General features: G+C 48.4%; 1 protein-coding gene across 1 annotated transcript in view; it reads right to left on the reverse strand.

Annotated features, from left to right (window-relative positions):
• The window catches only part of LOC137440954 (amyloid beta precursor protein binding family B member 2-like), a 227,163-nt gene that overhangs the window by 40,999 nt on the left and 171,757 nt on the right, over positions 1-14,407 (reverse strand). Inside the window, exon 9 of the mRNA XM_068137760.1 lies at positions 9,740-9,886. Coding sequence (XP_067993861.1) covers positions 9,740-9,886 — 147 coding nt within the window. The remainder of the gene's footprint in view (positions 1-9,739; positions 9,887-14,407) is intronic.

Raw genomic sequence — 14,407 nt, forward strand, 5'->3', positions numbered from 1 at the left:
CTCCTCTCAATGTGCTCTTGTGGCCAAGAAGGTCAATGCCATCCTGGGGGTGTGGTTAGGAGTGTGGTTAGAAGGTCGAGAGAGGTTCTCCTTCCCCTCTACTCTGCCCTGGTGAGGCTGCATCTGGAAATACTGTGTCCAGTTCTAGGCACCTCAGTTCAAGAAGGACATCAGGGAACTGCATGAGAAAATCCAGTGCAGAGCCACAAAAATTATTAGAATGGGATGGGATGGGATGGGATGGGATGGGATGGGATGGGATGGGATGGGATGGGATGGGATAGAAATAGAATAGAAATAGAATAGAATAGAATAGAATAGAATAGAATAGAATAGAATAGAATAGAATAGAATTAACCCAGGTTGGAAGAGACCTTTGAGATCATCAAGTCCAACTATCATCCAAACACCATCTAATCAACTAAACCATGGCACCAAGCATCCCATCCAGTCTCTCCCTAAACACATCCAGAACATCTTTATGAGGAGAGACTGAGGGAGCTGGGGATATTTGGCTTGGAGAAGAGGAGACTGAGAGGTGACCTCATTCATGTTTATAAGTATGTGCAGGGTGAGTGCCAAGAGGCTGGGGCCAGGCTCTGCTCGGTGGTACCCAATGACAGCACAAGGGGCAATGGTGGAAGCTGAGGCATAGGAAGTTCCATGGAAAACAGCAGGAAAGTTTTTTTTCACTGTGAGGGTGATGCAACACTGGACCAGGCTGTTCAGGCTGGTGGGTGGAGTCTCCCTCTCTGGAGACATTGAAAACCTGTCTGGATGCATTCCTGTGCGATCTACTCTACCTATTCTGGCAGAGGGGTTGGACTTTATGACCTTTTGAGGTCTCTTCCAGCCCCTAACATTCTGTGATTCAAACTGACTGGGATGAAGGTATTACACTTAGGCTGTTTTAGACCTGCAGCCTCTTCATTTACTCCAAGTTTCAGTTTGTTCCAAGAGCAACTGGAAACAAGTTCAGTTACTTCTGGTGTGAATAAAAGCCCAGATAGTATCTTGCTCCAAAAAGCTTTGATGTCTGTTCAATACAACTGTTTGACTCATTCTACCCCAAGCTACTGAGTTACTCAACAAATTACACATTTATCCCTTCTCCAAGTAAGCTCTTCCAGTCAAGAGCTGTCTTAATAAGCAAAGGCTCACATCAAAAGTTGTGCTCTTAGGGCAGAGTTCCTTCAAACAACGTACTTTGTTTCCATAAACTTTAACCAGAGGGGTCATGGGAAACAGACAGCAATTTGTACCTATCAGAGGATTTATGGGATGCTCTTTGAAGAAAGATTAATTAAAGGGGAAACCCTAGCATTAAGGCATGAATGTGAATTCTTCTGCAGATGACTGCAGCATGCTGGAGCCAGGATTTCTCCCTAATTCTTCTGGCATGTAAAAAACAAGGAGAATGCTTTTTCCCTCTAGAGGAAACAATTCAGAGGCAGTTTTTCCTTTTGATGCTGATTTGCAAAATGCTGATCTGCCTCCTATGGCTAGCATTTGCAAAAGGTCTCTGTCTCTTCTAGAACATCTAATAGCTGTCCCCTCAGAGGCTCTACGCCTACTCTGGAGACCACAGGATCCCACAGAAATGATCATGGACCTCTACTGCCAAGAGGTAAGGACAAGCTCCTGCTGCTAACAGTAAGAAGGGAGGTGGGAGCTATCAGCTAAAAAATAGAGGTAATCAGTTTCCTCTCTATTGTGCCAGAATCTATAAATGAACAGAAAGAAATGGAAAGGATCTGACTTCCTACTGTCACGTTTCAATACTGACCTTTTCCTTCAACTCAGTGACACAGAAAACCTCCTCCCACTTGGCTGCAGTGGTTCAAGTCTTGATGACATCTAATTCTGTCTCTGTGTAAGGCACACAGAGAGAGAGAGCCTGCTTCCAGGATTTCCAGGCTAGGCAGCAATGGTTAGACACTGCCAATCATCTTTCCACACTACATCTCCTAACAGGTATTCAAAAAAGGAGCTGTGACCCAGAGCTAGCCCCACAAGCAACTGTGAGGGGTGTGGGAGAGGAAGGGGACACAGTCTGGTATGTGTGACCAAGCTGGGGGCAGGAGTTGATCTGCTGGAGGGTAGAGAGGCTCCTGCAGAGAGACCTCGACAGGCTGGACAGATGGGCAGAGTCCAAGGGCAGGAGATTGAACACATCCAAGTGCCGGGGTTCTGCAACATCGGCCACAACAACCCCAGGCAGTGCTACAGGCTGGGGTCAGAGTGGCTGGAGAGAGGCCAGGCAGAGAGGGACCTGGGGGTGCTGGTTGATGATAGGCTGAACATGAGCCTGCAGTGTGCCCAGGCAGCCAAGAGGGCCAATGGCATCCTGGCCTGCATCAAGAACAGTGTGGCCAGCAGGAGCAGGGAGGTCATTCTGCCCCTGTACACTGCACTGGTTAGGCCACACCTCGAGTACTGTGTCCAGTTTCTGGGCCCCTCAGTTTAGGAAGGAGGTTGACTTGCTGGAAGGTGTCCAGAGAAGGGCAAACAAAGTTGGTGAGGGGTTTGGAAGACAAGCCCTATGAGGAGAGGCTGAGGGAGCTGGGGTTGCATAGCCTTGAGAGGAGGAGACTCGGGGTGACCTTATCACTCTCTACAACTACCTGAAGGGAGGTTGTAGACAGGCAGAGGTTGGTCTCTTCTCCCAGGCAGCCAGTACCAGAAACAAGAGGACACAGTCTCAGGCTGTGCCAGGGGAGGTTCAGGTTGGATGTTAGGAAGAAGTTCTACACAGAGAGAGTGATTGCCCATTGGAATGGGCTGCCTGGGGAGGGTGGTGAGTCACCATCATTGGAGGTGTTCAGGAGGAGACTTGATGGGGTGCTTGGTGCCATGGGTTAGTTGTTTAGGTGGGTTGGATTGGTTGATGGGTTGGACACGATGATCTTGAAGGTCTCTTCCAACCTGGTTTATTATTATAATCATTATTATTATTATTATTATTATTATTATTATTATTATTATTATTATTATTATTATTATAGCAACACAAGATCATTTTCCTTGATGGAAAAAGTAAAGCTGTGGCTGAGAGGTAAAGCTGGACATACAGTGTGCTGCTGGAGAAGCAGATGCAGCTGAGATAACCACGCATATAAAAGGGGGGCAATCAGCAGCACTGAGCTGCTTGTGGCACACAGGAAAAGAAACAAGAAACAAAACAAGAAACAAAGCCAGGATGACACCGAGCAGACCAGGATGATGAAGGAAATCAAACAGAAAACAATCACAAAGAAAAAGGGTGAGAAATTTGCTTGGAGGTCAGGAGCAGCAAACAGACTGCATGAAGAAGGTTACCCAGTATGACAAAGATTGCTTTTAGAACCCATTTGCTACTTATGTATTTGTTCCAGGAGGAAATTACTACAAGAAGGCAAAACCTGTTCATGGTGCAAAATTCATTGGGATTAGGGTAATAAAACTGAATCCAAATTAGCTGGAAAAGATTGGAGAATAGGCAGATAAGCAACATAAGGCATAGGGAATTATCCTCACAGTGCTCAAGGGACACCTTAGCTTCAGCCAGAGGCAATATATTTTGTTAAGGATTGTTCCCTTATTACACAAAAGCTATTTTAGAGATAAAAACACTGCACAGGGCAAGAAGAAATTATTTAGATAGACTGGGAGCTTGAACACAGGCCTCAATGTCTCAGACTGCTGAAGACTGGCAGAGACCTGATGGTCTAATTCTGGGAAGTTCTCACAGCAAGGAGAAAATGAATGAGCGAAAGACCCAATCCCTGTAGTCTTTCAGCAAGTGCCACATACTGTGGGGTACAGGTGAATGGCAAAAATGCATGTGACTTTGTAATGCACAGGAAGACAAGGCAGGGCAAAGCAGCAACACTAACAGCAGAGTCCTGCTTTCCTTCTTACATCTTACAGAACCATGGAAGTCAAAATATTTACAGGGAACTTCTTTTGGAAGGGAGTGGACAGCATAAAATGCCACATGAAAGCAGGTGACAGCTTCTGCAGGGCCAGGGGGTTTACAGTATCACTAAGGTTGGAAGAGACCTCAAAGATCATCGAGTCCAACCTGTCACCACAGACCTCATAACTAAACCATGGCACGAAGTGCCATGTCCAATCCCCTCTTGAGCACCTCCAGGGATGGTGACTCCACCACCTCCCTGGGCAGCACATTCCAATGACAAATGACTCAATGACTCTCTCAGCGAAGAACTTTCTCCTCACCTTGAGCCTAAACTTCCCCTGGCGCAGCTTGAGACTATGTCCCCTTGTTCTGGTGCTGGTTGCCTTTATCCAGAGCATGTCAGGGTTTTGTGGCTTGTTTTTCCCCTTTTTTTTTCATCATTAAAACTTGGAGGTGGCCCTGGTCTCAATTTCACTTCCACTGCATTCTAGCTAAAAGAAATCTTTAGGCAATCTTAACCCCCCTATTTGCAATCATCAGTTCTAGCTCCATAATAGACTTCAGTCATGTCAGTGATGAGGACACTTGGAGCAGGTTCCTCCCTAAAATGTGCCTCTTGCAATCACTCTTGAGGCATTACATTGCCAGTAGAAAAATGTGGTTGTAATGATGTCTTTCACAATCAAGAAGACAATTTACTTGAAGGGCCACCACCTATCTGAGCACAGTGTTTCTATGGTTTTGTCAGGCTGACTACTACAATTTTGGGGTTTTTTTAATGAATAGAATTTTAAATTCAGTCAGGGTTGGAAGGGACCACAAGGATCATCTAGTTCCAACCCCCCTGCCATGGGCAGGGACACCCCACACTAGAGCAGGCTGGCCAGAGCCTCAGCCAGCCTGGGCTTAAACACCTCCAGGGACAGGGCCTCAACCACCTCCCTGGACAACCCATTCCAGGGCTTCACCACTCTCATGGGGAAGAACTTCCTCCTCACATCCAGCCTGAATCTCCCCACCTCCAGCTTCATTCCATTCCCCCTAGTCCTATCACTACCTGACATCCTGAGCAGTCCCTCCCCAGCCTTCCTGTAGGCCCCCTTCAGATACTGGAAGGCCACAATGAGGTCACCTTGGAGCCTTCTCTTCTCCAGACTGAACAGCCCCAACTCCTTTAGTCTTCTTCATAGGAGAGGTGCTCCAGGCCCCTGATCATCCTCGTGGCCCTTCTCTGGACACCTTCCAGCACCTCCACATCCCTCTTGTAATAGGGGCTAAAAATTTCCCTTCAACAGGACCAAAACTTTTCACCAGTCTGGCTTGCAAACCTGCAAAGGTTTCCAATAAAGAACAATGGGATTGCCAGAGGGAAATATGGAAAATGTGAACATCAACCCTTAAACTGAAATAGAGGCAATGGTTTTAAACTGGAGAAGAGTAGATTTAGGCTGGATGTAAGGAGAAAGTTCTTTACAGTGAGGGTGGTTGAACACTGGAGCAGGTTGCCCAGAGAGGTGGTTGAGGTCCCATCCCTAGAGATATTCGAGGTGAGGCTCAATGGGGCTCTGGGCAGCCTGATGTAGTTGAGGATGCCCCTGCTTAATGCAGAGAAGGTTGGACTAGAAGACTTTTGGAGGTGCCTCCCAACCCAGGTGATTCTATGATTTCAAAGTAAATGATGGATTTCAAGGTGGTCAAAGTTCTGCCATATGAAAAATGGATGGGGCTACACTTGTGTAAAGAGAGAGTAGGGTTTTACCCCTCCTGGGGTCAGCAGTTAAGTCCAGTGTCCATGACTGGCATGTCTCTAATTATATTAACTAAATGAAACTGCTGCCAGAAGTAAGGTGAAGGGAGACCAATGTTATCTTGCTCATCTCTATGTAGAATATAAATTCCTTACCTAAAAAAGCACAAACCCTTCTGAAATCCTTTTATGTAGACAGGGCACTCTAACTATGTTCCTTGAAGCATCACTTTCATTTTTAAACAGGCACTTTCTCCCAGTTGGTCCTCTTTGCATTGATGTGCTCACAGTCAGGACACAAGAGGACACAGTCTCAAGCTATGCCAGGGGAGGTTTAGGCTGGATGTTAGAAAGAAGTTCTTCACAGAAAGAGAGATTGGCCATTGGAATGTGCTGCCCAGGGAGGTGGTGGAGTCACCATCACTGGAGGGGTTTAGGAAGAGACTGGATGAGGCACTTAGGGCCATGGCTTAGTTGATGAGATGGTGTTGGGTGATAGGTTGGCCTTGACGATCTCAAAGGTCTTTTCCAATCTGGTTAATTCTATACTATTGGTCTTCTTGTGCAGTAAACTGACAGCAGTGTGACCCTCCTGAAAACAGCTCAGCAGATAAGTCAAGAATAAGATTTGGCTGAGTCATAGAACTGTTTTGGTTGGAAAAGACCTTTAAGATCATCAATCTGACTCTGCAAGGCTGGTGCTGAACCGTGTCCTACAGCACCACAGCTCTGTGGCTTTTAAACACCCCCAAGGATGGAGATTCAACCATCTCCCTGGAGAGCCTGGTCCAGTCTTTGAGCATCCATTCAATAAAGAAGTTTCTTCTAATATCAACCTGAACCTCCCCTGAGGCAACCTGAGGCCATTTCCTCTCATCCTATCATTTGTTACCACTTGTTACTGAGGTTTAAGCTGCTCCATACTGAATCAAATAATAACATGTTTTCCCTGGGTATGTCTCCTGTACATCCCACCACTATAACCCCACCTTTTCCTTTCTTCTTGTTTCACTTACTCCATACCTTTCCACTCTGTCTGTGCCCAACACACCTCTTTTCCACACCTCTACCTGAACCTCCCCTGAAGCAACCTGAGGCCATTTCCTCTCATCCTATCATTTGTTATCACTTGTTACTGAGGTTTAAGTTGCTCCATACTGAATCAAATAGTAACATGTTTTCCCTGTGTATGTCTCCTCTACATCCCACCACTATAACCCCACCTTTTCCTTTCTTCTTGTTTCACTTACTCCACACCTTTCCACTCTGTCTGTGCCCAACACACCTCTTTTCCACACCTCTAGCTCCCTTCATGTTTCTTCCACAGCATTATCCCATCTTGGCTGCCAATTCATAAAGAAGCAGAGAGCTTGCATGGTTCAGATGTTGAGGCTCTACTGAGCAATCATCAAACCAAGGAAGCAGAGCGCTGGGCTCTCTGTTTTTCCCTCAGTGTGTGGGAATTTGGCATCCTTCAAAATAGGATGACACTGGTGAACAGATTCAAGAGTGATTGGAGAGGAACCAACAGAGTGATGACATAAAATTAATTTCCTTATGAAACACTGATAATAGTTTCATAGTTTCATAGTTTCATTCAGGGTTGGAAGGGACCACAAGGATCATCTAGTTCCAACCCCCCTGCCATGGGCAGGGACACCCCACACTAGATCAGGCTGGACAGAGCCTCATCCAGCCTGCCCTTAAACACCCCCAGGGACGGGGCCTCGACCACCTCCCTGGACAACCCATTCCAGGGTTTCACCACTCTCATGGTGAAGAACCTCCTCCTCACATCCAGCCTGAATCTCCCCACCTCCAGCTTCATTCCATTCCCCCTAGTCCTATCACTACCTGATATCCTGAGAAGTCCTTCCCCAGCCTTCCTGTAGGCCCCCTTCAGATACAGGAAAAATAAATCATCTTAAGATGAGCCACCTGCCCATCAGTTTCAATCTTCTCATTGATTTTAGAGGCACAGGTCAAACCAGTCTAGGTTTCTTTGAAGCACTTCTGTCACTGGGAAACATGTGAAAATGCTGTTCCAAATCACCACTCTCAGCCATCTGGCCAGGAGAAAAGGCTACCCCTGATTTCAACAGTTTGTCCCAGCACTGTTGCAGAGGTGTGTGCCAGTACAGTACAAACACAAAGATGAGGTCTCTGTGGCACCCACTGCCCTGAAAAGTTTGGAACAAGACCATCAACATTTTAGTATCATAGTATCATAGTACCAGTCAGGGTTGGAAGGGACCACAAGGATCATCTACTTCCAAACCCCCTGCCATGGGCAGGGACACCCCACACTAGATCAGCCTGGCCAGAGCCTCATCCAGCCTGGGCTTAAACACCTCCAGGGATGGCACCCCAACCACCTCCCTGGACAACCCATTCCAGGGTTTCACCACTCTCATGGGGAAGAACTTCCTCCTCACATCCAGCCTGAATCTCCCCACCTCCAGCTTCATTCCATTCCCCCTAGTCCTATCACTACCTGACATCCTGAGAAGTCCCTCCCCAGCCTTCCTGTAGGCCCCTTTCAGATACTGGAAGGCCACAATTAGGTCACCTCAGAGCCTTCTCTTCTCCAGACTGAACAGCCCCAACTCCTTCAGTCTGTCCTCATAGGAGAGGTGCTCCAGCTCTCTGATCATCCTCATGGCCCTTCTCTGGACACCTTCCAGCACCTCCACATCCCTCTTGTAATAGGGGCTCCAGAACTGGACACAGGACTCCAGGTGGGGTCTCACCAGAGCTGAGTAGAGGGGGAGGATCACCTCCCTCGACCTGCTAGCCACACTTCTGATGCAGCCCAGGATCTGATTGGCTTTCCGGGCTGCAAGTGCACACTGAGAGCTCATGTTGAGCTTTTTGTCCACCAGCACCCCCAAGTCTCTCTCCTCAGGGCTGCTTTCCAGCCAGTCACTGCCTAGCCTGGATTTGTGCCTGGGATTGCCTCGACCCAGATGCAGGACCCTGCACTTGCTCTTATTGAACTTCATGAGGTTGGCCTGTGCCCACCTCTCCAGCCTGTCAAGGTCCCTCTGGATGGCCTCCCTTCCCTCCAGCTGTCTGCTGCACCACACAGCTTGGTGTCATCAGCAAACCTGCTGAGGGTGCACTCAATGCCACTGTCCATGTCCCCCACAAAGATGTTGAATAAGACAGGTGCCAGGACTGATCCCTGAGGGACTCCGCTTGTCCCTGGCCTCCACTGGGACATGGAGCCATTGACAGCCACTCTTTGGGTGCGGCCATCAAGCCAGTTCCTTATCCATCTAGTGGTCACCCATCAAACCCATGTGTCACCAGTTTGGAGACCAGGATGTGGTGCGGGACAGTGTCGAAGGCTTTGCTCAGGTCCAGGTAAATGACATCAGTTGCTCGCCCCTCAGCTATTAATTTTGTCACCTGCTCATAGAAGGCAACCAGGTTGGTCAGGCAGGATTTGCCCTTGGCAAAGCCATGCTGACTGTTCCCAATCACCTCTTCACTATTCTTCTGAGCCAGTAGTGACTCCAGGAGGATCTGCTCCATGATCTTTCCAGGCACAGAGGTGAGACTGACTGGCCTGTAGTTCCCTGGTTCCTCCTTCTTACCGTTTTTGAAGATGGGGGCAATGTTTCCCCTTTTCCAGTCTGTGGGGACTTCCCCAGACTGCCAGGACTTTTGAAATATAATAGGGAGGGGTTTAGCAACCTCCTCTGCCAGTTCTCTCAGTACCCGTGGGTGTATCCCGTCGTGTCCCATGGACTTGAACACTTTCAGGTTCTTCAGATGATCACGAACCTGATCTGCACTTACAATGGGCAGTTCTTCCTCCCCGTCCCTGGCTTTGTCCTCCATAACATCAGGAGTGTGGCTAGAGGCCCTTGCGGTGAAGAATGATGTAAAGAAGTTATTAAGCACCTCAGCCTTTTCCTCATCACTTGCTTATTTTCCTTCAACCCTTTTATAATGTTTGGCAGCTGGGATAGGGAAATCCCCAACACAAAACCACGGGCATGTCTGCCTACAGGGCTGTGCTTTCAAGATGTTTCGTGACAGGAGAGGGACGTTCCAAGTGGAGGAGACGTTCGCCCCGCTCTTACCTCTCCCCAGATGCCGACGGTGTCTCTGATGTCATTTTTACAGTAAGAGAGCTGCCTGATGCAATTGTTCACAGCAACACTGCTCTTGCCAGGAGCAAGGTCTTCTTCTGCCATTTCCACCCAGCCCAGAGATCGCACAGCAAAGCACTGGAAAGGAAGCAGAAAATACCTGGAGATGTATCAGAGCACACAACACGCTGCTGTGTCCAGCTGGGGAACAGAAAATGGTTCATTAAGGTTAAAGACCCTTGGCTGGGAAAGGAACAAAATCAAAGCCTTGCAAATGAGCTGATGCACAAAGATTAAGTGAGTTGAAATATAATTTGGGAACAGCAAAAGTAAAAAGATTCAAAGGAACAAAGGAAGAATATGTGACTGGCCAGGAGAGTTATCTGTGGCAGGAACAGTAATGCTTTCCAATAAAATACTTCTGTTAACATGAAGGAGGAAAAGAGGCAACAGTACAAATGGTGCAGGCCACACAAATAGGAATAAAGGGAAAAACACAAATATGAATCTCAAACTGAGATTTTAACTATATAAGAAAAGAGAACCACAGAATGTTAGGCATTGGAAAGGACCTCTGGAGATCATTAAGTCCAACCCTGCCTTGCCACAGTAGGACCACCTAGAGCAGGCCACACAAGAAAGCATCCAGAGAGCAGGTCTTCAGAAAAGGAGACTCCACAACCTCAGGGCAGCTTGTTCCAGTGCTCTAGCACCCTCACATTACAGTTTTTCCTCATGCTGAGGTGGAACTTCCTGGGTTCCAGACTGTATCCACTGGTCCTTGTCCTACCACTAGGGACCATTGAAAAAAGCCTGGTCCCTTCTTCTTGACACCCACCTTTCAGATATTTATAAACATTAGCAAGATCCCCTCTCAGCCTTCTCTTCTCAAACTAAACAGTTCCAGATCTCTTAGCCTTTCCTCATCAGAGAGATGCTCCAGTCCCTTCATCATCCTCACAGCCTCTATTTGACACTCTCTAGTATACCCCTGTCCCTCTTGAACTGGGGAGCCCTGGACACAATACTCTAGACATGGTCTAGACCTGCTGGACACCTTCTTCTTACTGCACCCCAGGATATCATTAGGGCACAAGGGCACATTGCTGACCCATGGACAATTATAGCCCACCAGGATTCCAAGACCCTTTTCCAGGGAGCTGCTTTCCAGCAGGTCAAACTCTGATCTGTACTGGTGCATGGTATTGCTCCTCCCCAGGTAGAAGACTCTACAGTTATTCTTGTTGAACTTCATTAGGTTCCACTCTGCCCAGCTCTCTAGCCTGTCCAGACCTCTCTGAAAGGCAGCACAGCATTCTGGTCTATCAACCAGATGAGGGGCGAGCAACTGATGTCATTTACCTGGACCTGAGCAAAGCCTTCGACACTGTCCCGCACCACATCCTGGTCTCCAAACTGGTGACACATGGGTTTGATGGGTGGACCACTAGATGGATAAGGAACTGGCTTGATGGCTGCACCCAAAGAGTGGCTGTCAATGGCCCCATGTCCCAGTGGAGGCCAGGGACAAGCGGAGTCCCTCAGGGATCAGTCCTGGGACCTGTCTTATTCAACATCTTTGTGGGTGCCATGGACAGTGGCATTGAGTGCACCCTCAGCAGGTTTGCTGATGACACCAAGCTGTGTGGTGCAGCAGACACGCTGGAGGGAAGGGAGGCCATCCAGAGGGACCTTGACAGGCTGGAGAGGTGGGCACAAGCCAACCTCATGAGGTTCAACAAGAGCAAGTGCAGGGTCCTGCATCTGGGTCGAGGCAATCCCAGGCACAAATCCAGGCTGGGCAGGGACTGGCTGGAAAGCAGCCCTAAGGAGAGAGACTTGGGGGTGCTGGTGGACAAAAAGCTCAGCATGAGCTCTCAATGTGCACTTGCAGCCTGCAAAGCCAATCAGATCCTGGGCTGCATCAGGAGAAGTGTGGCCAGCAGGTCAAGGGAGGTGATTCTCCCCCTCTGCTCAGCTCTGGTGAGACCCCACCTGGAGTACTGTGTCCAGCTCTGGAGCCCCTATTACAAGAGGGATGTGGAGGTGCTGGAGCGTGTCCAGAGAAGGGCCCTGAGGATGATCAGAGAGCTGGAGCACCTCTCCTATGAGGACAGACTGAAGGAGTTGGGGCTGTTCAGTCTGGAGAAGAGAAGGCTCCCAGGTGACCTCATTGTGGCCTTCCAGTATCTGAAGGGGGCCTACAGGAAGGCTGGGGAGGGACTTCTCAGGATCTCAGGTAGTGAGAGGACTAGGGGGAATGGAATGAAGCTGGAGGTGGGGAGATTCAGGCTGGATGTGAGGAGGAGGTTCTTCCCCATGAGAGTGGTGAAGCCCTGGAATGGGTTGTCTAGGGAGGTGGTTGAGGCCCCATCCCTGGAGGTGTTTAAGCCCAGGCTGGATGAGGCTCTGGCCAGCCTGATGTAGTGTGGGGTGTCCCTGCCCATTGTAGGGGAGTTGGAACTAGATGATCCTTGTGGTCCCTTCCAACCCTGACTGATACTAAACCTCCCAGTTGGGTATCATCAGCAAACTTGCTGAGAGTACACTCTGTTGGATGCTGTTGGATTATATCTGTCACAAGCTTTATGCTCCTGGTATATCTCATTGCCTGGCTTTTAACCAGAAAAGTCCATTTTTTTAAGGAATGGATTACAGCAATCATTTCTACAGTTGAATTTAACTAAAGCAGCAAGCAGTGCCATGGTTGAGTTGATTAGATGGTGTTGGGTGACAGGTTGGACTTGACGATCTTGAAGGTCTTTTCCAACCTGGTTCATTCTGTGTTCTGTCAATTCAACTTGCTACCAAAAAGATAAGCTATTGTAAGAGGAAAGCAGGCTTTTTCTAGAAGAAATTAGAAGTGACTTTTAAAAGAAAACAATCTAATTATGCATTTTTGTTTAGCAGAAGGCTGTTTAGCCAACCAGAATACTCAGCTGGCAGAACAAGCCAAGGCGACTCGGCTTTGCACATATGGTGCTTTCTGCAAACAAAACGGAATGGGAGGAATGGGATGGCAGCATCTCTGCCCTAAGTTTGCTTGGGGAGAGAATGAAGAACTTGCAGTTCTGAAAAAACTGGGCTTTAGGGTGGATGTCACCTCAAACTCCACCTCACAGTTTGTCTCTGAGCCTGTGATTCCCTCCAGAGACCATGAGGAGTATCTTGTTCTCAAAAAGAGAAGGATGCACAACTGACTGACTGGTGGACCTCCTTAACAGGCACACCAAACATTTATGATAGTCCATAAAGGTTCAGCAATAACAGTTCCTTGATGACTCCATACCAGATTCCTGCTCTTTCCCAGCTATTTGCTATGGCAACAGACACCACCACTGGATGTGGCCAAATTGAATCCCACTCCATCTCTCAGCTTGGTTTCCCTGCGACTCATCACTTGAGTCAGACATGAAGCGGCACACAGTTTTCATACCCAAATCCTCCTTGCTAGCTGTGATGCCTCCTACTCAGGGGCAGGATTTGGCAGGCACAAGCTCCAAAAGTAGAAGTGAGATGACTGACAATTAATAGCTGAAAATCTGTCGTTGTGTAACGTGTCACCCTGAGCATCCCCTTTTCAAGACAGCTCGAGTACTGCTAGGAGTTAGTACTCAGTCCTTGGTGCCCTGCTCGCTTCAGTGTTGCTCAGATGTTTCTACTGAATGTTAGGCTGTTCTGAAGTGTTATGTTGCTCTGGCAAGCTGACTTACAATTGCTCCAGTCAACCCACTTCCCTGTTAGGGACTTGGTGCAATTCTGACCTTGCGATGACCAACAGTCATTGTCCAGCGCTGCTGCCTTGTGCCACAGAGCTTCCTGTGCTGTCAGCAGCAGCCTGTGGGTCTCAGGAAGGCCAGTGGTGTTCCTGAGACTGTCTTGGGAGAGTTTTGTTGCCCAGAACATGGGACATGCTGACAGACCTGTCAAGAGGGACTGGAGCATCTCTCTGATGAGGAGAGGCTGAGAAACCTGGGGCTCTATAGCCTGGAGAAGAGCAGACTGAGAGGAATCAATAGCTGAAGGGTGGAGGTCAAGAGCATGGGGCTGGGCCCTTTTCAGTGCAGTCCAGTGACAGGACAAGTAATAAGTGGTACAAACTAGAATACAGGAGGTTTCACTTGAACTTAAAGAGAAACATCTTTCCTGTGAGGGTGCCCAAGCACTGGACCAGGCTTCCCAGAGAGACTGTGGAGTCCCATTCTCTGAAGACTTTCCAAATCCACCTGGACACATTCCTGTGCAACCTGATCTAGGTGTACCCGCGTTGGCAGGGGGGTTGGACAAGATGATCTCCAGAGGTCCCTTCCAACCCTTATCAGTCTGTGATAGCGACCACTGTCTCCTGCAGGACCCTGTCCATATGGGCATGCAGCCCAGGAGCAGCAACAGCAGGTCCACATTGGAGCTCCCAAATAATCCTCCTTCTTGAGATGTAGTAAATAAGTCAGCTGAATATTCATTTGCTGCTCTCTAAGACCTGCTGCAATGGCACCAGAACAAGAGGACACAGTCTCAAGCTGTGCCAGGGGAGGTTTAGGTTGGATGTTAGGAAGAAGTCCTTCATAGAGTGATTGGCCATTGGAATGGGCTGCCCAGGGGGGTGGTGGAGTCACCATCACTGGACGAATTTAAGAAGAGACTGGATGAGGCACTTGG

The sequence above is a fragment of the Melanerpes formicivorus genome, unplaced genomic scaffold (genome assembly GCF_026170545.1).
Source record: "Melanerpes formicivorus ecotype bairdi unplaced genomic scaffold, bMelFor1.0.p_v2 SCAF_4, whole genome shotgun sequence".
Taxonomy (NCBI): domain Eukaryota; kingdom Metazoa; phylum Chordata; class Aves; order Piciformes; family Picidae; genus Melanerpes; species Melanerpes formicivorus.